The sequence below is a fragment of the Gymnogyps californianus genome, chromosome 8, assembly GCF_018139145.2.
Source record: "Gymnogyps californianus isolate 813 chromosome 8, ASM1813914v2, whole genome shotgun sequence".
In the NCBI taxonomy this organism is placed as follows: domain Eukaryota; kingdom Metazoa; phylum Chordata; class Aves; order Accipitriformes; family Cathartidae; genus Gymnogyps; species Gymnogyps californianus.
In genome coordinates, this window is record NC_059478.1 from 17,392,687 (window position 1) to 17,420,593 (window position 27,907).

Genomic DNA, 27,907 nt, shown 5'->3' on the forward strand with positions numbered 1-27,907 from the left:
TGAACATCAGAGTCAAGTCAACCACCATAATAAAATGAAAGAACATTCACAATGGTTAAGTCTATGGACAGCTTAAGTTTGACAAATATTTTCTCCTCTCCCACTAAAGTCCCCAAGTACATTCCAATATTTATCTTTAAATGAAACTTTATGAAAAATACTGCTGGTGTTCAGTTAGAATTAAAGGACTTGGATAAAGTGAAACAATAAAGACAGATACAGATGGTGTGAGTAAGGTTACAAAGGCTTTACATTTTGCATTATCCCAAGATATAAACATTCAAAAATTAACATGAAGTTGCTGTGTTATCAAAATATTGCAGCTATAGGCAAGGCAACATTAAATTAATAGCTGAGGGTGTGAGAAAAACAACACACACATTTTAGTGAAGGTAAACAGAAGTGGTAGTTTTTAATTAGCATTTTTATAAAGCTAATATTACCCGGCCAGCCATAAACCAAGCACGGGATAAAAAGCTCTCTCTGCTTCCTTTGGCTATAAGGTGACAGGAAAATTAAAAAAAAAAAAAAAAAAAAAAAAAAAAATCAATCACCTTTTCAAGATGTTCAAGATGAGCAGAAAAAGTCAAATAATCAAGTAATGGAATAAATAAGTACTAACCCAGGCAGTACACTTTAAACCACTCTGTCGTTTGTAAATGTTACATAATTTTATTTTGGTGGTAAACTGTAAGCATGTAAGAAAACTAACCTTACACAGTACAGTGAATAACCACCAAAGTAAAAATATTCTTCTGTTTACTCTTTGGCTAAAACCCCCTCAAAAGTAGCAGACAAAGAAAAAACATCTAATACTGGCAAGAGACTTTTTGACTTTTTTTTTTTTTAAACAAGTAAAATAAACTTATCAATTTAAAAGTTGGTACATTTTATAAAAACAGAAGAGGTAATGTTGTAATAAAATCAGCAATGTTACTTCAAATGGCAACAAACTGTTTGTTGACCCTGTGCAATAATATACTTGTTCATAGTACATTTATCAAAATATGACTGTTTCTACAGATATGTAGGAATCTTGTGTGTGACTCCTGTCAACTTAGTTTATAACTGGGACACAAAATTTACAATCAGTGTGCCACAACTTTCAAATTGTTATTTCTAGTAGAGTTAATTTCAAAAAGTTCAGATCCTGCATTATTTTTTAACAGTTAATTCACATGGAAAATAATGGAATATATTACCTAGAGCATATGAACATCAATGACTGCACCCATTGCCAGAACACGCTGCACTGGTTTGACACTTTTCCTTAGTACATAGAAAGCAACAGCACCCAATAAGCCTGAGAAGAAATGCTGCTGTGTAAATACTGGCAACTATTCCTGAAAAAAGAATTATGGGATGTATTCTCAGAAGCTGCCTGATCCCATAATTTGTATTGCATAGGTCACAATCACACATACATATACACGCACAAGTATGTGTGTGCGTATATACATATGTATATACACACACACATGCACACGCACACACACAAAGAATATATTAAGACGACAATGAAGTCTGGTCACAGAGCAATTTACAGGCTCAATATATTTTTTTCTTTTTTTTTTTTTTTACACTTTGTTTGAAAGAAAACTTCAGTATTTTACAGTCTTCAGTAGGCATTATATACACTGCACTTATGAAATCTAGAAAGTATTGAAATAGAAATACATTTCTGCAAACATTTGGGTAAGAAAACAAACCAAAATTTTTCAAAGATTTGTGCTATCTACATAATATTTTCTCTAAATCACAATAACTGTATCCATGGAATGTTCTCTAGAAAATGTCTTTTTTTTTTTTTAAAACACCATGCACATTTTTAAGCAATTGTAACCCAAAATATCCCAACCTAAAACAATCTAACAATGTTCAGATTAAAAAATTTAAGTTTCAGATCAGATTTTAAAAACATAAGTCTTTATCACAAGAGCTGTAATGATAACAATTACATGTTAAGGCTAAACTGGTTTTGTTTTGTTTTTAGAAACACATTTAAAGACACGTTTCTCTCGTGGCTCTGCATTATGAACTGTACTTACAGATGACAGTGCAGTGAACATAATGTTCAGTCCTACAGTCAGGATGCAGTTGCTCCTTCCCACTCCACAAGATACTGCACCTTTCCATCAAGTGTCACCCGACGAGCCAAAACACGGTATTTTTCCCCACAAGCTATTCTACCTGCTGCACCAAAATAACTAGTAATCGAGTTCTTTAGATGATTGAGCTGTAACTCCTGATCTGCTAAGTTGTTAAGTATCTCTGTATTGAGTTCATCATACTGGTAATCTTCCTTGCTCTCGTCATCTTTTACAATTTCTGAATTCTGAGTCTGGAGTGCTTTTCGTGGAAAGCGACCTCTTCTTCTCAAATGTGGTATTGCAGCAGGCCAAGTTCTTCCTGTACGAGTCCTTTTTCTTGAGTCAGATAAACTATTAAAGAAAAAAAAAAAAAAACAAAAAACAAACAGCATTAACTCCAAGAAACTTATTCAAAATGTATGCTTTATCAGTTATTTCCATGCAACTCATAACTTCTTTGTTCTGTTTTTCACTGAAAAATACTTGTTGCCTATAGATAGATGAATATAAATATGGCACTTGCAAAATAGAGATTTTTTTTAAATAAGGAAAACTGTACTAATTTAACAAAATGTCAGAAAGGTTAGCTAAATGATATTAACTTATGCCTAGATATGTTAAGAGTACTATTTTGATACAGCTTAATTCCATTCTTATGCAAATTTTAAAAAATTTTCTTCAGAGAAGTCTGCACCAAATGTGCTTAACTTTGCAAATTAAGAATACAACTTTATCACACAGGTAGGCCTCAATTACAAAAGCTATACTATAAAAGAGTTTGAGACTTGATGTTAGTTAAGACTGTAAATAAAAAATGAATTTATGCATAGTTATTTTTTTCAAGCTGAATTTCAACTCTGAAATGTTTCTGGCATTATCCAAGAATAAACCATCATCCAAATATTAAAAGTGTCCAAGATATAAATCCTTATGTAAAAACCTACATCTATAATTTGCACATACTAAAACATGTTTGATAAAGTCCTAAATTAAATGGTATGCAAACTTTGATGTTCAAGACTCCCATGTAACATACTAAGGAAAAAAGCGCATCTTTTTAACATTAAAAAAAAATAATGGAATAAAGGGCAGAAATAAAAAACAGTGACTTAAGTCTTTAGGTAACAATTTCAGAAGTCTGTAAGTTAAACATGAGTTTTTGAAGACAGGCTACTTGTAGCAGTAATGCACACAAAAATGACTCATGAAACCACTAGATAGCATAAACCAGAAAGAAGAGACAAAATAAAGTAGACTGAGGATCCATGTACCTCAATAAAAGAGAAATTTATGTCTGCTGAACTTGAGAGAGAAAAGTTCAAGTAACAATTTATTTGCAGAAAAGTCGATGATTGTTAATAGTTTATTTTTGAAGACTGTGCCAAAAATTTTTCACGCTCTATTGACTGTAGAAAAATCACAGCATACTTACTATTCTTTAACATGAATACACAAATCTACAAAAACAAAAGCTGCTAAAATTAATTCAGGGTACACAGCAGCTCTTTTGTGGCCTTTATTAGAAAACTAAGCTCAGGAAGTGTTTATGGAGTTTAATTCTTTTCAGTAAATGTAATTTAACTACGTATTTTACATCAACAAAGAACAGTGGTTAGTGAGCACAAAAAACCCCTCCTCACCCTGTGTGTTGTAAGCAGAACTAATAAAGACTAGTTCTCTTTTGTCCTATTTCTTTAGATTTCCCCATGTAATTTATAGCTCTACTCTGAGTCTCAGCTGCTCATTACTCCAAATCCCAGTGAATTACCACATCCTCAATGTTATATCCCTTTGCAATATCCTCAGTTCTTCTCCATTTATTCTCGCACCAGTTCTGCAATACCCTTACCTCCATTTCACATCTACTACGGCTGCCTCATAACTTCAGTCAACCTCCTACCTTACCTTCTACCTTTGTTTTGCCAAAGCTTCAACCAAAAAGAAAAAACCCCAGGCAAACACCAATAAATCAACAAAACAGCACTGGCAATGACTAGGCCACAGATGATTAGAAAATTGTCTGCCTTTCTGTAAGCATAGGTTGCTGGTTTGGGGGTCTCTCATTCAAGCATGAATCATGTTTAGACTGTAATTTCTTTGGAACTACCTGGATCAGATTTCATGGAAGTTAGCCAAAAGGTTCAGAACTGACTGGAAGTACAACAGAACCTCAGGTTTTAAGAAATCAGAAAATTACACGTCATGCTTTGGCAAGATATCTCTTGTAGGGTCCCTGCAACTTCTGTTTAAGTGTGAAAAGTGTTGCTGAACCAATTGTTTCCTGTCCCCCCCTTTCAGAAATTTTTATTAAAATTAATATATTGCAAATCTTAAATCTTTATAGCAGATAGAGTAATTGAATAATTACCTATAATGTCTGGAAATGCTAGATGAGGTAGTTTCTTTCATACTGGCAGCACCTGTGGATTCCACATCTGAGGTATTGGATGAATGCGCAGTTCCATCAGATTTCCTGATATGCAAGATAACAGGGTTGCCATGTAATGAAAATAATCTTGTATTAAAAACTGAGCTGACATTTCAGAAGGAAACAGATAAATGACATGGTATTGCAATGTTTTACAGGGATTTTTTTTTTTTTTAATTTCTTTTTTTTAATTTACCCAACAGTGCAGGGTAATTCCAAGGCCGGGTTCTCTATCACTGGAACTGGTTCATTATCCTAAGGAAAAAAACAAAAACAAAAAAACAACACAAAACAAACCACAACTTCAAATTAAGTTTTAATTGCTGTAGCAATTTTGTTTGAGGGTGAATGGGGGAATATCGTGATTCAGATTAACTGGTTATGTTTTTCTTCAAAAATGATAATCCAGTTAGAGGGGAAGGGGGGGAGAACTTAAAAATATCCAAAACCTTACCAGAGGAGGCGACTCTGGAGTTTTGTGAATCATTTTTCTTGTATAGGGACCAGGTGGACGACCTACTGATTTTTTTTTCCCCTTTCTTTCTATACCATTGCTTAATTCCCTAGAAGAAAATTTATATTTTGTTCTGTATTATTGAGGATAATTTTCATCGAATACAGGTTTTCCTTTGGCAATGAATACACGATTAGATGTCTATTGCTAAAACATTGCGCTAAATGAGGTTGTTCTGGTAAATCAAAATTGTCACATCCAAAACTACATATTTTTGCCTCTAGAATAACAAACACAGATACAAGATCTTTCTAGTGACATTACTAATTCCCTAATGTTGAAGAGGAATGAACAAGTGTTAAATGTTGTTTATTCATATGATCACACTTAGTAAAAAAGATGGCACATTTACTAATACAAGTTACAACTTCACATCATACTTCCTATTTAGAAGTCTAGTTAGATTATTGCATAAGAGCTCCAGAAAGGCAAGAGATTTTGTTTCCCAAATGGCAGCAAAGTTGGGATATTTTATGTTGTTCTTACTGCTAAATTTCATCTTGGGGTTGTTTTTTTTTTTTTTAGAAGGATCCTAATAGAAAGCTAATTAAATTTGTTCAAAGACCTTGTTCTCACAAGTAGTCCACCTTTACAGTTATTTAAAAAGTACGTTCTACAATGAAAAGGTCTTTTTTGTAGGCATCAAAAATACACCCAAAGTAGCCCCGATTTACCGCAACGTTGCTCGAATGACTGGGTTATTTTACCTCACATCAGGGATTGGTTTAGATGATTTTCTGCCTTTAATTTTGAACTCATGAGAAGTTCCTTCTGGTTCTTTCTCAGCCTTTAAAGCAGCATTTGGTGGCACAGGAGGAACACGAATTCTCAAGCCAAACAAATGCTTCTTTTTCTTTATTTCTTTTCCAGACATAAACCTAAATGATTTTAAAATTAATTGTTAAAATTCTGACCCCAGGGAAAGCAACTTTTAAAACAACAGTGTACATGCAAAACAAAACTATGCAAATTAGAATATTCATTCTAGTGGTATTTTATTCCCCTCTTTCCCCGAATGCAATCCTCACTCTCAAATACAGAATGTGAAGTGGCAAGAGGATGGAAGTTAAAACAATTTTTTTCTCATGATCTGGGTTCCACTCAAACAGTTATGTAATGTTATAGTTTGAAATAAAAACAGTATTTAAAATTTAAATGTTATCTGCAGCCAAAGTGATTATCAGATAGACTGAGCAAAGGAGACTGAAGACTGCAATCTACATCAGATTAAATAGGCAAACAACATTTAAAACAAAAAGTACGAATAACTTACATGGTCTTGTAATCATTTAATGCCTCCAGTACATGCTCATATCTTTCAGATTTTGGTGTATCTGCCAGCTGTGAAGTATTAAGAAATCATTTAACCTGTCGAATTCTTTAGTAACAGAAAGATTCCAGTTACTTTGAGTCACTGTAACTACACATTTGGATGTGAAGTACATTTATGAAGTATTAGCTGTGGAAACTACCTAACCCCAAAGGATATTAATCATTATCCCATATATTCTGTGATTTACATCCACAGAATTCATGCCAGGATCAAGCACAGGCCAAAGAATTTGAGTTTCACTTGTAAGAAGTGCAAGAAAAATATCAAAGAATTTTAGTATACTCAGAGAGCATAATACTAGCTTGCCCTCCCAAGACTGCTAACAAGAATTCTTCTGTGGCATTATGTACTCCCAAATTAATTGAGATTGCAAGCAGAAGATAACTATATTGGCACAAGAACTTATTTTATTGGTGATCATTTTAACCAAAACCCTGGCACAGAACCTAATTCCCATTTTTGCCAGCGTTACATTTTTATATCATGTTTTAATATACAAAATGGATGATATAAAAAAAATGGAAGAGGCCCAGTAAAGTTATTAGACAAAAAAAAAAAGTAAATCCATTTTCATACCCCTTTTGCTAAGACCCAGTCTAACCTCCCTTCTTGCACCGAAGTGTGAAGTAGCTAGTCCCTATCAAGCTACCAAAACATGGAATCCTCTCTCTGAAAAATTGCATCCTTATAAATTACAGAGACATAAAGCAGAATAAGTATGGTGGTGACTATAAAGAAGTGGACACAACATTTATGTAATAGAATTTAAAATACGATTATTTATTTAGACAACTATTTTTAAATTCCAGTGAAGCTACCATATTTCCAGTTGCCATGCCAAATGTTCCAGAACTTGTATTCAATTGGCTCTGCAGTAAGTTTATCTTTAATTACAGAGCTGACAAACAGTTTAAGTTTCACTACTAGTATGAATACTACAGAGCAGACTGCACAACATTTGTAGCTCAAAAAAAAACCCAACCTTCAAATATTTTCTAAAGAATACAATTCTGACCAAACAGGACAGATAGAAATGCTCAAAGGATTAAATGTGCTAACAGCTAAATAAATGAGTAAATACACTCAAAAAACCCAACTTTTAACACAATTTTGGGCAAGATTCAGTCAGTCCACCTGACTACCAAAATTAAGGGAAGTATTCAACCAATTTTAGCCAAAGAAAGTAACAACTGTTTTTACACATCTTTACCGTATGCATTCAGTACAATCCATTGCTATCCAGAGGTCTTGCAACTCTGCAGCACTTAACTATAGAAAACTGCCACATATTTTTTGCATCCTAAATAACAACATGCTAAAAATTACTGGCTTAGGAGGTCTGATAATTCCACCATTTACTCCTATCTTACCTAAGGCTAAAAAACTTTTCTTCTTATTCAATTATAAGCAGCTAGAGAAAGAAACCAAAGTGTAATTTCTAACAGTGGCAAGCTAAGAATATTACAAAAACCCTAAAACCATTATACTGTAGATGTTATTCTTTCTGTGACTTATTTCTGTTTAATAAAGAAACCGGACTAACCAAAGAAGTAAAATACATTTGCCTCAAATTTTCCAAGCCACAATTTTTTCCCAGCTTAGTGAGAGACATTTAGAATCTTTTCAGAATAGTCTTGAAGATTTCCTCAACACAGCTTTTATGCATTTATTCAAAATCTACCCCTTCAAAAATGTAGTCTTCAGACTTAAAAGAAGTAGTTTCCTTGAAGGTGCAGAAATATTGATTAAGGAATTGAAAGTACCACTTAAAGAGGTGAGTTTCCTTATTTTGGATCTCCCCTCTCCTTCCTCCCCCGTAGTTACATGTTTTTCACATAGATTGAGCGTGGATGGATTGAAAGCGGAAAGGGGGAAAAAAAAGCACAATGAGGACTGTAGCCTTTCAACTTCTTCAAAATGGCATGTGTGCTCCAAGTCAATGGCAGCTAGATAGCTCCACTCTCCTCATTCACACCACAGCTGCTCTGACTGGCCGTTCTGACATGAAATTATGTTAAATCTAAAGAAAATTATATTATGTGAAATAAACAAACATTAATTCTTCTACATTTTACTCAATACTAAGAGGAACAAAAGTCAAAATTAAACACCGCTTACTTATTTGTTAAACTGTGCAGTAAGACAGCCAGAACATTTCATTCTATTGAAAAGATGGTATGAGAATTACCACATTTTGTGTAGCCTTTTTTTTAAAGCTTGAGACTTGATACGACAGAATTATTGACTTGATATGACTTAGCTAAGAGATGCCATACATCCCAAAGTAAACCAGATGTCTATTCACAATGACACTAATTGTCATTTTTAGTAATGCTTGAGTGTTTGCTTGTCTTTCTAACAAACTATTGACACTCATAGTCTAAACGTGTATTTTAAACTATTTTCCATTATTTATGAAAAGTGGTTACTCATTTGAACTAAGAACATACATTTGATTCTCAAATTGTGTCCGTTAGTAAAAATGGATTAGATGTATGAATTTACTGAAGAAGTATAAAAGTAGGATGCACTCATGATAAGAAAATTTCAAACCAGTTATATGCCACCTGTATTAAAAAAAAAAAAAAAACAACTTTAAAACCCTAAACAATTTTCATGCACGAAAAAAGTGCATGCTCTACTAGCAGTATGCCAATTTGACTTTAGACATAAATTTTGCATCCAACCTTACATGCAGAAACAAGTAACTACACTGCTCCTCTTAGTTTAATATGAAGTTAGTCTGCTTGGGGAAATGGATTTCCTTTAATGCTAAGATAACTGCCCAGTAAATCAAATAGCTGGAAAAATAACTAGTATAGTAGTGAACTAAAAACAAGATGCCTTGACAAGTAGCAGAATCAGACTGGAAAATGATCAAAACAATCTTTAGACCTGGACACGAACTAATCACCCCCATGTTTGGAAGAGGAAGGAAACAGGAAACGTTTGTGTACAATAATTTGTTATGTGTTACACCTTAGAGACTTTGAAGATGTCTTCATGTGCAATATACTCTGCATTCAGTTCTACATTTAGATTTCCTGGTCTGTGCACATGAAAATATCAAAGAAGTATGAGACAACTACAAAATGAAAGAAAAGGAAAATATATATATGCAACAGAATAAACAGTTGAGTATAAATAAAGTTGTCATGCAAATAATAAAATAATAGTTACATGGATCACTTGAGAAATTTTACAGCTCAGAAAAACATACACCACTTAAAAAGCATTCTATTTCTACAAGGAAATTAAAGATGATCTCCTCATTACTTGGGATTGCCAGATTTCAAGATAATAAAGGATTTAACATCCAGAATAAAACAGTTTATAGGTCACTAACTTTCAGGACATACGTATGCACTGTCAGGAAAAACAAGAAAGAGTATTCCAATTACTTACCTCACCAGGATGCAATCTATCCCAGTTTTCATTAATGTAGGCCATGAGTTCAAGTTCCGAATCAAAGTATTTCTTCTTATGAATAACACTTAGGTTGTAAAGGCATAGATGTGCTATATCTACCCTAGAATTCAGAAATATTTGAATAAAAACCAGAGGGAAAAAAAAAAAAAAAAAAGTATTTTTCTTCCAATTGCTTTTCTTTGAAATAATTTAGTAGAAAAGATATTAGCACAATACAGTTAGAGGAACACAAAGCACAACTTAAAACACTCAATCCAGGGAACAACATTATGAAGTCTCCTGTCATTTCTCTTCCTCAAGTGATTCCTCCTGCTTTGAATCTTACTTTCATCTCTGCCTCATCTCATTGTCATGATGATCTTTTAAACTCCAAAACTGGTCTAAACCATGGGATATTTAAGTAATTCCAAATTCATACTTTAATGTATCAATTCTGAATTCATGCAAGTATTTTGCTGAATTAACATTTAACAAGGTAATTTCCACCATGTATTTGTTAGCACATATATCCACTAAATCAAATATGATTTCTAATATGGGCTAGTTCAAAAATTTCAAACTAAAACTAACCACTAAATCTCATCAAGGAAACTACTACAAAATGTGTCAAGATGTGTACTCTAGTACTCACTACATTTGGCTTATCTAAAGTTTGTTCAGATATCTCAATCATCACATATACAACAAGTAAGTAGTTGCTTGCTACTTCACTGAACAATCCCAGGAATAAATCCCAAGAGCACGCAATTACAATATATCTCTAAATTTAAGGATAAACTTTGAAGGAAAAAGTTGTCCCTGTTCATACAAGCAGTAAGAACAACTCAGGAAACAACTCAAGACAGCAAGTGGATTTCCTTTTTTGCAAGGAGAATCAAAATACCAAAAAGAAAAGCAGAGCATGTATTCAACTCACGCTTTTTTTTTTTAATTCATACTTACCATCTCAAGGGTAAACGTTTGAGGTATTCTGGTCCAGAACTGCAAACTGAGCAAATGAACGTATAAAACCTAAAAATATATACATATGTATATGTACATGCGTCTGGGTGGTGAGTCTTTGTACACACACTCTTAATGTTTTAACACCCTAGTTATGAAAAAATGAAAGTTAAGCAGGCTAGAAACCCAGCCATATGATATTTCACTTTGTCCTCCACCCTCCTTTATCAACTTGACAATCTGTGCTAGTACCTACCAGGCCAGATACAAGGTACTTCCTCAATTTTATCCTGGTACCACTGTTTCATACTCCCTGAGAAAGTCCCTCAGCCTGTGACTATATCAGTGAAGATGCTCTGCAGTGTCCCCACTCCATTCTCTCAAATGCAGAAACCTGTGCACCAGTATAAGCATGCATTTAAAGGACCCATGCATTCCTGGGTCCTAACTCAGTTCCTTCATACAGACATTCCAGCACAACCAACAGCTAAAAGAGAGTATAATAGATAATGAACGAGATACTCCTTGATTCTGGTCTCCAGTTTTCTCTCTCATCTGCTCCAACTGCTCCAAGTTCCTCTTAAAATGAAAGCAGAGACCAGTACTCTTTTCATTTCCTTTTGTCCCAACTCATCACACATGAACAGAGGATGTACAGAGTTCCCCTCACTCTATCCTTCCTGGTTTCTCCAGTTCCCTATACTGTTAGTACAGGGAACTACTACTGCACACACACACTGACAGCCTACCTTGAGGCATGGTGCTTGTTGCATACAAGAGATTAGTCACCTACACAATGTGACCTTGAAAGCCCTTATCTAACTTACAGGCCCACTAAAGTGGTCTGCGTTAAAGCTTCCAATCTCCCAGTAGCCAGCACCTACAGTATAATGGACTTCCACACAAAAGTGAAGTCAGTAACAGTTTGAATTCAACTATCCATTGGTTACCTCTCCACCACCCACCACCCTACCCCATCCTCCTTCAGTAAACCGAGATGAAGAACTGTATTTTCCTGGCACCTGAACACATGCTTTATTTCATACAATCTTCCACACAAAACTCACCCTGTTTTTGGAAAAATACTATTGTATTAAGGGTGCCTTAATAAAAGCTCATATGTGAGAGTCCCTCCACATTTTAAATAAAGACAACCATAAAGTACAGCTTAAGTTTCTTACCTGTCACCAAAAAGCATTGGCTTTTGGAGGCACTGCACGCAAGCCTCATGAAACCACTGCTTACATTTGCAGCACTGCAACATCTTTAGATACCAGCTTCACCAACAGAAAGAAAAACAAGATGTGTTAAAAGAGTTACTGAAAATTGTTCTTCGTTACGTTTAAATTAAATAGCAAGGGATCTTCTGACCCAAATTGATTTTCACAGTTTATAAAACAAAGTCATCTGTAGGGATATTTCAGTAACATTTAGTTCCATAATGAATCATTACTAGCAAAGAGTGACTAAGAATAATAAAACATAGTCTAGTAAAAGGATGAATTAAGTTATTAAACGAAGAAAATAAAAATTTAGTTTCCTCTGACAACCACCTTTTAATTCTTGATAGTAAGAATTCAGTAACTCCATGTAAGCTCCTTCTCACATACTCTATTAGCTTCCTTGTTATTTTCCACAGCACAAACACAGACGCATTAAGTCACAAACATTTGTTCTGAGGATTCAACTACGTGAATCGTCAAAATGAACCTCATAGTTTACTTTTCTTTCTTTTCCTCTTTCAGCTTCTCCCTTGAGAAAAGCAACCATGCAAAATTGAAGGCGATGTTTGTCCAAGTCTGCAAAATTCTCAAGCCAGAGCTCTGTCCTGTGAGTATAAACTCAAAAGCTTTGCTTCTTTGTGGGACTCCTGACTTGCCTTGACTTCAAATCTTCAATGCTATTTTGTTCATTCACTCATCCATGCAGACATGAGAGTATTTATCTCTACCTGCCTAAGAAGTCCTCTTCTTGCCTTTCTTGTCAGAAAGAACCAGCAGAGGACTCTGTAATGCCATAAGAGGAAAAAAAGTCTTTCTTCCACCAATAATTGCAATCCAAGGTATGATGTTATGGTAGAATCAGACAGCTGTCTATTCCAACAAAATTTAATTAACTAATCTCCAGATTAGTCCATTTATATTTGTGACTAATGACAGAGCTGAGTTAACATCAGAAAAACACCGCCTAGAATTGCAGGAAGATCAACAAACAACTCCATCCAATCTCAACACATTAACAGTAGCAATAAAAAAAAAAAATATATTCTTGCTTGTTGTAGAATGGACTGTGATGTCATGTGATGGTCACATGACAAAATTAAAACAAACCAAAAGATCTGATGGGAGAAGGAAAGCCATTAATAATGTATTTCCCATGAGACATTTAAAAAAATAAATATATGTAATTCAAAATTCCACTTTGCATCGAGTTTAATACCTACATACAATAGAAACAGAAACTAACAGGTTCACAAGTAAAAGTCTACAGGATCAGGGCCAAAGTTTGCAGCTGCATTACAGAGAAAAGTTCTTATATATTATCTGTTTACTTACTCTCCAGGTCCTCCACAATAGCAGTAACACTGCTGGACATTGGTTTTATGACCTGCATCCCACTCAAGGTCTGTTGCGTTATATGGTAATGTTTGTTTCATGACTTGCAGTGCTTTGGCATTTGGTCCTTTCTTAAGCGCACCACCTCTCTGGGACAAAACAAGATATATTAGTTTACAAAAACAATACTATATTTCTGAAACTTTCAAATCCTTTAATTTGAAAGTCACAAATATTTGTCTATAATCAAGTAAAATACTTTCACCTGTATTTATGTTTTAATACTAGCATATTTGTTTAAAAATAAATTGAAAGCCAAATATCATCTATTTCTAAAGTATTAATTCCCAACATATAAAACTTCCATTCAGATCAAAGTTAACAAAAAAAAGAGATCACTGAAAAAAATGCTATTTCTTTTATTTTTTTGTTTCAACTTCAAAAACAAAGTATGCATGCAATATGAGATGTATTAAGAAATGTTTTTCTGGAAACACACCTTTGTTGTTGTTGCAAAAACACACTGTCGACAGAGCCATTTATCATCTGAATCAATCACACTGGAATCAATATTTGGTGTGTGACACAGCTGATGATAGCCTGTATAAAAAGTGATCAACCAAAGTGTTATTAAAATGGCAAAAGAAGCTCACACAGAATTAACGATATATAATTTTAATGCAACTATAAGGCATTATTCATCATTAAGTGCCAAAAATCTGATCAAAACCATTGGTAAAACACATTCAAAATGGTCTTTTAAGTTTTCTTAGTAGAAAAAATAAACTTTACTTACAGAACAGGTGTTAGTCACTTTAACATGGATTATCATTATTCACTGAGCTTTTACTAGCCGCTAAGGACTACAAAATTTAATGTCAGTTGAGCAGTCAGTCATAGCCAGGCAAATATCCTCCTTCATAAAACAAATCAAAACATCTTTTAAAATGCAGTAAATAGAAAAAAATCTAGTTACCTTGCCCACATTTATCACATATAACCATTTCATTCGGTGCTTCTGAATACTCTTCCTGACATATTGTACAGACCATTTCCCCACTTTCAGTGGCTCCTAGATAAAGATGAAAGTGTGATTTTTTTTTTTTCAGATTACATCTGCAGTTGGAATGGTTACCACACATATGGCTTTTTTTGTAATGTCAGTTACAGATCCATGCATTGTAGAAACATATTGTTACAGAGCCTAACTTCCTAACAGAAATAAATTCAGACATTTTGTACCAACTGTATGTGTTACAAATGTTTATATCACTTATGATAGGCTATCAGATATTTATAGGCTACATATTGCCTATTTACTATGCAGTCCATGGTTCCTTAATATCAAGAACAAAAATTAAATAACTGAATAAAGAATGTAAATGCAGGCTAAAAAATATGTATAAACAAATCCTATCTGGACAACTGATAGATATATTTTGTATTTACAGTAGTTTGTGCTTCTTTTCATATAAATACATGCACAATTTGGTGCATATCTTTTTGACAGATCTGCCCAAGATACTTTAATATTAAACTCCAACACTCTTAGCAAATATGTTATTACTTCTTATACATATCTGCAAGCATACAAAAGCATACAGTAGAGGTAAGAAAAAAAAATGTTAGCTTGCAAACTGGAAACAAAACTACATCTTGCTCCAATTATATCACCCATCAGTGTAAAAAACTGGATTAAAATACAAGTTTCTTAATCTACATGTTATCATATCCATGCACTAAAGTTTGATAGTTACGATAAACAAATCAAAGATCATAAACTAGTACTATACAGAAGCAGAACAGCAGTATTTTAAAAGCTTCTCAGAAATAAAGCAGTTGATTTTTTGCTATTATGAATACAAAGCTTCTCGTGTTAGCAGATAAAGTGTTTAGTTTAAGAACATCAAGAATCAGCGAGAGCCAGATCAGATTTCCATTGCCTTTATACAATGAGGAAATTGTAACTGATTTTCAGAAGAAATTATCACTGATATTGTCATCCATACTTCATTAGCATTAGATTATCAAAATACTAGCTACTCCCCAAATATGTGAAAAATCAAAGCTAATATACAATAGATGTCTCACTTGATAATTGCACATTTCTTTATATCACATGAATACTCCAAAATCTGTAATGGTTTCTTATGTGCAACAGTTAATGGTGTTACTTTTAAATGTGAAAACTCCATTCAAACCTAGGATTTTCCAGTCTTTGGTTTCTTTCCACGTCATGTTGTTTCAACTGAAAACAATAGGAGGACATAAACTCGGTGTAAATTAGGGCCTGGAGTTTTCTGTTAAGACAGAGTATTGTACTCTATCCCCATCCAAACAAACTAAAATGTGATTATTTTTAGAAGAGTTCTCCCCTCCCTGCAAATAGTTATGTGAAAACAAAAAAAACCAAACCAAAACAAAGAAGTAACTGCAATGATAAAGAGTTGTTTGAAAAGAAATTATTTTATTTTTATTTGCCCAATTCATGATCCTGGATCACATTAAACTATATCGTTCTTTAGGATACAAGAATATAATGTAATAATTTGTTTTAACAGATATACTAATCTAAACAAAATACCAAACAATGACTACTTCACTGAAGTTCTTGCCTGTTTGTATGTCCTTCCAGAGAACCCAGGATTTGGAACTGTCTTCAAATATAATGAAGCAGTTCTGTTTCAGTTTGTTTATCTGAAAAACAAAAATACAGTGGAAGCCATGAGTAAAAGGACTAAACAGAAGAATGTATTTAATACTAAGTAAGTGAGACAATAATACTGTAATATTTAACCAACGTATGACACTGTAAGACTCCAGTGAAGTTAAAAAATTGTTTACCTTTTTGATAGTTCCAAGATAAAACAAGCCATCTGACCATCTAGCTAGGACATCCTGACCCTCTTCAAATTTACACAGTGGCTTTTTGGCTTTCTGTCCATCACGTAACGACAGCTTGGTCAGAGATGCTGAGGTCTTATGGCTTCGACGTAAAGGAGACCGCTTATGGACCAGTGAATTACCCACCGCTGTAGAGTCTCTAAAGAAAGGGAAGCAAGAGAAAAGGTAAATCAGAATTAGGTTAAAATAAGAAACCATATATTTTAAATATGAATATGACTCACAGCTAGAACTCACTTAGCTAACTCCAGAACTTCAGGTAACTAAAAACGTCGTCATGTTTGCAGACTCTACGCATCTTTAGTAGCAGTGCCTCTGCTACCATAAGAGTCTACAAAATTTGAAAGAAACAAGTTTATATAAAGAAAAATCTTCTATGAAATGAACTAATGTAAATGAAGATGGGGAGACACAAACTTTCCAGCTCAGAGACTGTTCATAAAGTCACCAGAAGCATCAAAGAATGCATCAAAAACATTCAATACAGGACTACTTACGCAAAACATTAAGTCACTCGAGTCGCTGACAGTTTTCTAAAATTCCACGGAAGCTAAAAAGGTCCTAAGCCAATTCTAACTACATTACCTTGGTAGGGAGAGTAGTAGTCAACAATTAATGTGGTACTCAGCAGTTAGTTACTCAGAATCAAAAAAACCCAACCAAACAAAAAAAAAAAAACCAACCACACAACAACCCCAATAGTGTCCTATATAGTTTGATGAGAATTACTATTCAGATATCACAGAAGTTACTTTAAAGTTTCAAAGAGAAGGGAATCCCTTCTCCCTATAAAGCTTACTATTTACATTCCATATGAAAATAAAACTGGAATTATAATGGCGTAAAACATCAAAAATATGCAAAAGAGAGTATTCCAGAGAGCAATCAACAATTCTTTTGTACTAAACAGTTCAAGAAGGTTAGACACAAGAAAATTAGACAGCTGTTTTAAGCATATTTATAATGAGCATAACTCTAAACAATGACTTGACAGTAACAGCAGCCATAATGGGCCAGACAAGTGTTCCACCTAGTCCAATAACTCTAGCATCCTCATGCACAACTGGGTCACCAGTTTAAGTCCTGCCTGATCCCAAATAAAAAAATATTCAGACAGGTGACTCGGGAAGACCAGAGGAACAGAAAAAAAAAAAAAAACCAACAAAAAAACAAAAACCCACAACTTACAATAGCACTCCTCTCCCAAATATTCTCTAGGTCTCTTACAGGCTGTGGATCCAAAGATCTCAAGCAGCAATGTCTTTATTTTTTTAGTCCTCTAGTGGAATTTTCTTCTGCAAGTTTTCCTACATGTTTTGTTGAACCTGTAAAGCAGCACTTCTTTTGGCTTGTTTCACAGCTGGCACCTTGTCACATCATTTGACACCCTTCATCATGGCATCAGAAAACTGAACTGCCATTTTCCATCTTCTCCCTTCATGTCCCATTAACAATATTTAGACCCACCCAGCCATATTTCCCAGATAAAGAATCCTACCAGTTCTGCTGCTTCTCACGTGAAAGCTGTTTAAAGTTACCGCTGCTTTTCCCCAGTTCTACTCTAACCTCTGATAAATGGGACGGGATGCATGTAGCATTCAAAATAAGTTTACAACAACAGGGTAATAGCATGGCAGCCCAGGCCATTTTTTTATTCTTCGCTCCTTTCCAACTAATAACATTTGTAGCCTTCCCCCCACCCCCCACTGCCCCTGCAATAAGGCATTGAGTTAAAAATTTCAAAGAACGACTAGAAACTGCAGGTTTTCATTCTAACTGCTCCCAGACTATTGTTTCTCTTCCCACTGTGTATTACTTCTGTTTGCACCACATTTCATTTGCCACTTCATTATCCTGTCACTCAGTAGCTTAAAGTCTTTCTACACCTTCTACATTATTCTGAATAACCTCATACCCTTAGAAAATTTCATCATTTAAACTTACCATCTTTTGTACATCACTGCAAGATTTTGCCCCTTATCTTGTACAGTAGCTTAAATTTTTGCAAGGGCCCCTGAAGCAGGGCCCCAGCCCTCAACACTTGTTGCAACCACATTCTACTCTCTCCTTTGTATCTGTACAACCATTTACACACTCAAGTACCAAACAGGCTCAGAAACAAATGTCTGAAGTCAGCCAGTCAAGAGAGGAAAAAATGTTTTACCTTCATCAGTTCCCCAAACCTTTCTGTCTACACACACATCCAACTTAGCACAAAGCAAGCAATGTTCAAAGGCTAGGCAAGGCTTGATCAAAACAGCCTAGAAATAGTTGTGAAACTATAACCTGGTCTTAGCCAATAGTTCTTCTCTTGGAAAGGACTCACCATTACAAAGTATTAAAGTATTTAGATACTTCAAATTACACCTATGAACTTGATTTAGCATATTAAACAGATCAATAAGTTGCCATGTGTAATTCGAAGCACCTAAGGCAAATTCATTAGTGCACCTTGAAACTGTTTTACAAGTGTTTTGACAGGACTACTCTCTTCTAGAGGTTCAAAGATTTTCTTTCCAGCTTTTTATCTGGTTTGATTTAAAAGACTAGAGAACGCAGCTAAAAGGCAGGAAATGTTGGCTCTTCTTTTCCAGTACTTGAAAAAAGGTGTGAAAGATCTTGTACAGAATAAGCAAAAAGACACAATCAATTCATTATTATACATAATCTAGTACAGATTTCCATTTAAAAATCAACTACTATTTTTATGATGTTTATATTTTAAAAAGTCTTCAAAAGAATGAGACATTCTTTTAAGTACAGAAGTCTGTCCAATAACTCCATTCAAATTATAACAAAAACATGTTGTGCATCATTTTCTGACACAAAGCACTTAAATGAGTCTATACATCGATTTATACAACAGCCTAAATTCACAATAGCTACTTCAGACACTGAAGTATCTTGACACACAGTAAAGGTCTGAGCCAATAAAGCAGACACTTCTTCTCCATTGTCCGCACTGCTCTCGGTGGGAGATAGCACTGCTGAAGTGATGACTAAACAGCTCATGAAGTAGTTCCTGCTGTGGCAGTTTATGGTTTATCTAACACAGGGACTGAAAATAGGGTTAGTTATCACAATAGGCTGACACTAGCTTAACAGTTGCTTTCCACATGGATAAGAAGTTCCTCTTCAGGGAAACATTCCCTCAATGTTTTTGATAGAGATTAAGTGGGAATAGCTACTGTTTTAACAAGTTGACTTTAATTAGCAAGTCATAAGTTACTTAAAGTAGGTGTCTCTGAAGTGCCTTCTGGAAACAGTGCACAAATCACAAGAAATTCAGTGTAGACCAGCATAAAAACTACATGCTTAAAATGTTAATAACTTTCTCATCTGTCTTGCCACAGCTCTCTCCACTGTAGTGGAGTACCAAAAAGTCACACCTACCATTAAAATAAAATTTCTGTTGGAAGTTAAGTGAAAATGCTAACTGAAGTTAACTTCTTGTTTGCCAATTTTGAAATTAAAGGTTCCACATTTTTCTAGAGACTTGCTTTCAAGTCTTCCCTAACGTCAGCTCCATCGCACCTTCCTACCATACCATTGTTACCAACAAAACTAGTAACTTTTAAGTAACAATTTCCCCACCATCTTAAAAACTTCTCTGCAAGAACTTCTCGTTGCAAAATATCCAACAGATGTCTTGTTTTAAAAAAAAAAAAAACACAAACTTATCCAATATAAAAATCTACTTTATCTCATTTAACTCGCACAACTAAGCTACACTGCATGTCATACAGCATGTCCAACCTACCTTGGCTTTATATCCTTTACTCAATACTGAATATGTTGTGGCTGTATTCTTACTCAAGCACGTAAAATTCAAAGAAAGTACTTACGTGCCCATACAATCTTTCAGAAGTTAATGGGGGAAGTCAGTAAAATGTGTCTGCATGTTGAAATATGCTTCAAAATAGAAGTGCACTTTCACCATTTCTTGAGAAGTTGATCTCATGAAGTACTGAAAATGCTCACTGATTTTCCACCTTGGGGTCTAGATCATAACCACAGATATTCTCAAGCAAGACAGGCAGACCTTCTATTCATCTACTTAATGAATTAGTTTATAATATCCTGCAGCAGCAGCAGGAGATAGCTATCATTCTTTGTCAACAGGAACGGCAAACTCCTGCTGAAGGTAAGCTACCTAAATCAGTCTGATTTGTGAACCATGACAACTTACTATGCATAGCATTGTATTTATCAAAATTAGATTTCTATTAGTTTTGACTTGTTTGTAATTCTCTTTAACCTCTTTACTAGAGGTTAGAAAATTTCAATGTTCATTTGGTGCCTCTGACTCCTGCATCTCCACAGCAATCCTACAGAAGGAAGAAGTGCAAAAGTTAGGGAAAAAGATGTGAAGAGGCTGGAGGATTAAGAAGACTGAGCACTCTCCTTCTCGTTTCCAAGTGTCTTTTTCCTCAGCAGTATTGCCAGGTTAAGGTCATTCATACTCCTGTACTCCTTCAGTTGTAACAACTGCTGTGAAACAACTCCTGTTAAGAAAAACTCCCTTGACAGAGTTATTTTTTCAGCCATCTCAATTCACTGATTTGTTTCACAGAATGGTTTGTCAGCACAACAGAACAAATGCAAACAAGCAACTTGGGACACAAACTCACCCAACTGGCACTGCCAGACTGCATGACTGAACTATACAGTTTCATTGACAATCCATGCAATTTCAGGAAATTTCTTCCAGAAGGGCTGCCTGATTCACAAATACTGCAACAGTAACAGATAATAGCCACCCTATGAGTATAGTTTTTGGAAGCCAATGTAAAGATACTAAGTTTTAACAACTAAGTGCCCAAAGCATATTAAGAGAAAATTTTAATCCACCGAGACAACTCATAAAAGTGGGTCCTACCGTCAATTAATTTATTCCCAGTAAATACAACTCACACTGAAGGGAAGAACTGAAGGGAAGATGAGTTTAGAGAGCCCAGCAGATTTAGCAGAAGGGAATTCACACTAGAAATCACATACACAGTTTCCTACTAAGACAACTCACTTAGGTTTAGGATATCTCTCAAAACTGGAAAATGTGATATCAGATTAGAGAGGAAGATCTAGTGAAAGAACTTAATGATAACTAGAGATAATCAGTTTCAGTTCTGAAAGTGTGACATTACTGCTGTTTAATTGTAATTGCTGTGTCTGAAGTTACAGACAAACTACACTTTTATTAAACTTTAAAGAAAACTGAACTATGAAGAAGGGTTGTAAAATACCAGCAGTCTGTTCTGCCCTCCTTAAAACAGGACAGTTAACATCCAACAGGGAATGGGGGGGGGTGGAGGTCTAGCAAGGGCTCAGAACACGCAAAACTGAGGGCAGTTTCACACATGGCTTATCCAATACAGCAGCTTGCTCCCCTCCCACCAGCTCTGGAATGACAAGCTGACTTCTCCATAAGCTTTCTATTCAGTTTTCTTTCCCTTAATATGGATTAATTTCCTGATATTTTAAACATATTAAAGTACCTCACAGAAAAGTCTGGTGACTAGACAAGCCAGGTAAGCAGCAAGTGCTCATAGCCAGAAGGCAGCAGAAAAGGGAAATTAATCTTTTCCGAGAGCCACCATCTTAGCTGGTTTACCCAGCACCACATAACCAAGCCCAAGCCATGCTTCCAATGTAGCTGCTAACCTGTGACTGGGATCCAGTACCTCTGTTAGCAGCTGGAGAGATGCTAGATCCCAGCCACATGTTTCTTCCCATCTTCCTTGCAGCTTCTCTGCCATTTATGAGATCTCACACCAAACATTATCTGTTCACTTTGTCAACTGTACCTCCCTCCCCCAAAATGAAAAGATTCTGCTGGGCCAGGAAGACAAACAGACTTAACAGCATACTTCCTCTGCCCCCACTCAGGCCCAAACTTAGGATCAGTCTGATTCAAAAAACAAACAGTTCACTTTGCTTTTCATAATGGCAACTTTGTTGCCACAGTCACTGTTCCAATTATACATGAACAGACTATTATATTAGTAAATTGTCATTAATTTCTTTCAAGCAGAGGATCCAGTACAAATCTAGATTATAGTCCATCCTTTTACGCTACTTCATGTAGCCAAATGAATATTGAGCTTCCACTGTGCCGTGTCATAGACCATCTACAAGATACACTTTGAGCTCCTTATCTTTACACTATTTTGTATTCTGGTACAATCAAAAGCCTAAGCCACATCACCAACTGTACAGAAGAAGGATAAAGGGACTCTAACCTAGGCATCCCTCAGTCTAGAAAAGGAAAGAGTAACGGCTGGGGGATAAGAAACACATTCTCAAAGTTATTTTCAACTTTTGCCGTTGTTTAGGATAATAGAATAATTCAGGTTAGAAGGGATCTCAGGAGTTCTCTAGTTCTGCTCAGTGTAGCGTCAGCCATGAGGCCAGACCAGGTGGCTTTATCCAGTCAGGGCTTGAAAACCTCCAGTGATGGAGGCCACACAGCCACCCTGGGCCCCTGTTCCACTGCTGAACTGTCCTCATGGGGGGGGGGGGGGGGGGGGGCAGGGAACATTTTCTGCCCCATACCCATCAGAATCTCTCTTATTTCAACATATGCATGTTATCTCTTGTCCTCCTGCCATGCACTGCTGTGAAGAGACTAATTCCATCTCGCTAATCTTCTCATAGGAGCTGGAAGGCTACTGTTAGGCCTCCCTGAAGCCTTTTACTCTCCAGGCTGAATGAGCCTGGTTCCCTCAGCCTCCTCTCATAGGGCAAGTGCTCCAGTCCCCGACTGTCTTGGTGGCTCTCCACCAAACTCGTGTAGTTTGATGTCTTTGTTGCACTGGGAGAACCAAAACACAGTATTCTAGATGCTGTCTAACGAGTTCTGTGTAGAAGGAAATAATCACTTCCCCTCAATCTTCTGGCTGAACTTCTTTCTAATGTGCAACAGATTCATAGACCTAACTGCTAATCAGCTGAATGGGCTGCATGGACTCAGTTCTTATTACCACTTTTTTTTAGAAGCAAAACTTATATTTTTGTCAGGTAATGTGATGGATATACTTTTGAAAGCATAGAGCTACTTAAAAAATACACTAATGAAAAGATGTTCTCTGATTACTAGAGAGTTCTCTAAAGTATCTAACCAGACAGAAGAATTCAGAGAAAAAAATCATAGCCAAAATGTAAGGCTGTTTCAAAGGATTAAAAAAAAAACCACCACCACCTTATTGGGATAGTAATGTATTGCATGAAAATCACATGTGATCACGATGGGTAGTATTATGGTTGACTGGGTAGAGCTAAGAAGTAAACAAGTTACAATTTCTCATCTTGCTGACAAGGAGCACTTTATATAGAGTGGTTGCCCTGAAATCATTGATAGGACAAAGTTTTTCTGCCTTAAATTATGCTTTAACTTCTCTCCATGGTGGATTTGTTAAGCATTGCTTGCTTGAGTGGCCTGTGAATTGGCTTGCTGCACGTTTAAACAAACATGTGAACTTGACTCATGCAGGCTGATGGGACCAGACAGGCTGCTTTCAAGAGCACCAAGATAACTGTGTGATGTTCTCATGGGGCTGTTCTTTGTCATCATAGGTTGTGGAGAACAGGAGTAATCTGTAATGATTAGAGAATGGCAAATGTTACACGTATCTTCAGAACGGGCCAAAAGTTCAACCCAGGGAACCACAGGCTGGTTAGCCTCACTTCGGTCTCTAGGAAAGTCATGAAGTAAGTCTTCCTGGAAGACATTTCTGGACACATGGAAAGGTGGTGACTAGGAACAGTCAGCATATATTTACCAAGGATAAATCATGACCTGACCAACGTGACCACCTTCTGTGTTAAAAATGGCAGAATTTGTGGGCGAGGGGAGAGGAGTGGATGTCACTTACATCAACTTCAGCAAGGCTGAAGGACGTGGCTGATGTGAACCTCATGAAATTCAACTGAGACAAAAGCAAAGTCCTGCATCTGAAGGAAGAACCTCAGGCTAAGATTGGCTGGGGGTCAGCTTTGCAAGACTGGCAGGGGGTCTGACAGACAGAAAGCAGAACACAGGCCAGCAGTGTGTCCTGTGAGCAAAGGCAAGTGTTATCCTGGGCTATACTAACGGGAACAGAACCAGAAGATTGAGGGGAAGTGATTATTTCCTTCTACACAGAACTCGTTAGACAGCATCTAGAATACTGTGTTTTGGTTCTCCCAGTGCAACAAAGACATCAAACTACATGAGTTTGGTGGAGAGCCACCAAGACAGTCGGGGACTGGAGCACTTGCCCTATGAGAGGAGGCTGAGGGAACCAGGCTCATTCAGCCTGGAGAGTAAAAGGCTTCAGGGAGGCCTAACAGTAGCCTTCCAGCTCCTATGAGAAGATTAGCGAGATGGAATTAGTCTCTTCACAGCAGTGCATGGCAGGAGGACAAGAGATAACATGCATATGTTGAAATAAGAGAGATTCTGATGGGTATGGGGCAGAAAATGTTCCCTGCCCCCCCCCCCCCCCCCCCATGAGGACAGTTCAGCAGTGGAACAGGGGCCCAAGGTGGCTGTGTGGCCTCCATCACTGGAGGTTTTCAAGCCCTGACTGGATAAAGCCACCTGGTCTGGCCTCATGGCTGACGCTACACTGAGCAGAACTAGAGAACTCCTGAGATCCCTTCTAACCTGAGTCATCTTTTGACCCTGTGAAGTATGACTGTCCTTAACAAGATTGCATTTATCCTGGTGGATACCTCTTTTTAATAGCATGAATCATTCTCATGTCCATAATACTACAACCATTTCTGATTTTGGTTTTACTTGCTCACATTCTCCCTCAAGAAATAATAAATAATGGGAAGTGTTTTAATTCTATTTGACATGCAAAGTGAAAGTATTAGTCTTTAAATTAGTCATTACAGAATAGCATATTTCCCTACATATTTAGTATGTAGGGAAACAGGGTAGGGCAGTCCTGTACTGTAAGAACCATTTGTTTGGGATTGATCATGTGTTTGTACACAAAGAGAAGAGGCAGAAGGTAGTATCAGGGAGAAAACAATGGTATCAGGTCACAACACACCTTTTCAGATCAGAACTTCCCTTAACTGTATACTTAGCACCTCCTTGAACACAGCAACTGCCTTTTGGGTTTCTACAGTATCCAAATACAGGATGTCCAGCAACATACCTAAGGGAGTACAGTATGAGCATGCACCCAAGCAGTGAAAGAGATAACAAACAACAAGCTGACCTGCACTGCGGGGAAGGGGGGAAGAAAAAGGATTTCAGAGGTGATCAAAACCCCATAAATTTCCTTCTTTAAAGCTAGTCTACAAGAACAGCAACCTTCATAAGCACTCCACAGAAAAATTAAAAATAAATCAATCTAAAACATAAAGTATTATTATCCTCCAAGATATTTAGTGAATGAAATATATCCAGACTCATCAGGAATGCTCTCATCATTAGCTCTCCTTCTCTCAAAGAAAATTAAGCCTCTTGATTTCACTCCTCCATAGAGATTATACCTTCTAGGAAGAGACCATCAGCTTGAAATCTAGATTGTTCAAAGTGTAAATTCAACTAGTTTCAGTGCTTTCAGTAACAGGTATTACCCTACTCAAGGACCCTCCAGTAATACCTGTGGTTTTATAATTCTTCTCCTTATGTGTTTTACTCAAAGACATCCTTCCCCTCCATTTCCTGCAAGGAACGCCTGTAAAGAAGGTGAAACCAACTCTGCAGCAAGCTCAGAGGTCAGTCACCCAAGAAGTACTGTCAATTCACAAAATAAGAGAAGACTCCTATTGGCTTTAGTCACACATGTTTCTTCCCTCCAAGCTTTCTCCTCCACAACTAGCATGAGGAACACAAAATATACTTTCAAGCAATTTTAGGTGCCTCTAGTACTATATTCATTCACATTTATCTCCAGGGAATACAGAAGTCCACTCTCTACTAGGAAATTAATTGCAACTTATTTGTTACAGCTGCTCTTCTCAAACTTTACCTGATTTCCTAATGCAGGGAAGGAAAAACATAACTGTATCCGAGGCCAGCCTTGATACTAACTACCAGTGCATATGCCTTTCACCCACTTAAAAAAAATATATACCTCAACAACTGGTGACCAGCCATATTAAGCCAGTTTTTGAGAAGCATCTACATCTGATTCAAAATTCCTCCCAGAGTAGAAAAGACAAGTTGTTGAGAAGCCACACATCTATATTTGATGAAATAAGAATTAACTGTGGAAAATATTACTATATTATACTCTCAGTATAGATCCACATTTCACCAGCTTGTAGCTCCTTGCAAGGATCCTTCTCACTTTCACTACCTCATTACACACCTTCTTTCACATTTTCAATCTTTGTTTTCCCTTATTCCCCTTCCACTAAAAAAGCTACGAATCTATTAACCTGTATTCTAATACTACAGGAACTAAGCTTTTTTCTTCTTTTAACCTCAAATGCTTTCAAATTAATTGTAATTTGAGCTCTCAAAAAAGGGACAAATATTAACTCGTTAATTTTTACCAACCTGATTACAGACCAAAAGAAAAAAACAACAGGGAAACTGTTCTCTTACTATCCCATGCATTTGACAGTTTAGGTATAAAGCATTGATCACTTTCCCTCACACTAAGTCAGGAGAAAATCATGCTGTTACCCATTACTATGTTTGACCTTTTAAAGTCATGAGCAGGGCTAAACTATCAGAAATTCAAGAAACAAGCATAATGCTACACTGCTTTCCTGGCAGGCCCTTTCATTTAATTATGCAGGCCCTCCACTTTAAATAGCCCCCAGATACTTCGTGGATGGATGATAACCCCTCGTATTTCAACACGAATATCAGTGTCCAGAGCATCCAACACATTACCATATTGCTCTCGGTGACTAACAAAAGTATCAACCCATTCTTCCTACAGAATTCAACTACCAAAGAAAAGAAAATACATTATTGCACATCCTTTCAGCCAGCAACAGTTACCATATTTTAGTGGACTAAAAACGTAAGCTTCTAAGCACATTCAAATTGTCCAGCTTGACAGAGACTAAGAGGTGAGGCGTTGCAAACAAAAAAAGAAACCAAAAACAAAGTTACTAGCGACCACCACCACCTCTTTTGTGCTGCTCTCTTTGCACTCGAGCAAATACAGCCTACTCGGACAATATCGTTAAACGAGAAGATAAAAATACAGCTGGCGCAAGCCTAATCGCAACCTCACCGCTGCAGCACCTCCACGGACCCCGTTAGATGGCCTACTGCCTCCGCTCCCTTTGTTTTGGTCACTGAAGATCACCACTGACCCCTTATTTGCTTGCCAGCGTCCGCCTCAGAGGGAGCTTCCTCCCCCTCCCCCAAAGGCCTCCGGGGCCCCCTACGCCGGAGCGGGGCCCCTCGCACCCCCTCCCCGACGGGTGGCGCGGCCGCCGCAGGGGGGTGGGATGCGGCACCGGCGGCCCAAGCTGTGGGGCGCGCCCGCCCCCCGCCCCCGCGCGGGGCCCGGCCGCCCCTCCCTCCACCCCCACGCCGCCGCCGCGGCCCGCCCCCCCACCCCTCACCTCATTCGGTCTCTCCAGTGGTGCCAACCGCCTCATACAGGGAAATCAGCGAGCTCAGGAGCCTCCCCCCGGCGCCCCGGTGCGGCCGGGCCCTCGGTACGCAGCAGGACCCCCCCAAGCACGGACCCGCGGCGCAGCGGAGGAAAGGCGGCGGGGGAGGGGTCAGACCCGCTTCACAGA

At 36.9% G+C, this 27,907-nt stretch overlaps 1 protein-coding gene across 2 annotated transcripts; it reads right to left on the reverse strand.

Annotated features, from left to right (window-relative positions):
- Positions 1 to 568: 568 nt before the first annotated feature.
- Positions 569 to 27,877, reverse strand: MTF2 (metal response element binding transcription factor 2). 2 transcript variants are annotated; one of them, XM_050901274.1, is made up of 15 exons: positions 27,728 to 27,877; positions 16,136 to 16,334; positions 15,907 to 15,988; positions 14,268 to 14,363; positions 13,791 to 13,891; positions 13,292 to 13,440; positions 11,918 to 12,013; positions 10,737 to 10,805; positions 9,771 to 9,894; positions 6,306 to 6,373; positions 5,740 to 5,910; positions 4,973 to 5,081; positions 4,715 to 4,773; positions 4,459 to 4,563; positions 569 to 2,441 (listed from the first exon to the last, which is right to left on the reverse strand). In XM_050901274.1, the coding sequence occupies exons 1-15, from the start codon at positions 27,730 to 27,732 to the stop codon at positions 2,087 to 2,089; spliced, it is 1,788 nt and encodes a 595-aa protein (XP_050757231.1). In that variant the 5' UTR covers positions 27,733 to 27,877; the 3' UTR covers positions 569 to 2,086. The 2 variants fall into 2 exon arrangements, with proteins under 2 accessions (XP_050757231.1, XP_050757232.1); XM_050901275.1 differs by lacking the exons at positions 15,907 to 15,988; positions 16,136 to 16,334; positions 27,728 to 27,877 and adding an exon at positions 15,493 to 15,542.
- Between the last annotated feature and the right edge of the window lie 30 nt (positions 27,878 to 27,907).

Excerpts from the sequence above, each read along its gene's own strand:
- MTF2 (XM_050901274.1), bottom strand. Across the intron at positions 12,014-13,291 it reads TATTGTGGAGGACCTGGAGA|CTGGTATCTAAAGATGTTGC; the intron begins GTAAGTAAACAG and ends CTGTTGGTGAAG. Across the intron at positions 10,806-11,917 it reads CCAATGCTTTTTGGTGACAG|GTTTTATACGTTCATTTGCT; the intron begins GTAAGAAACTTA and ends ATATATTTTTAG.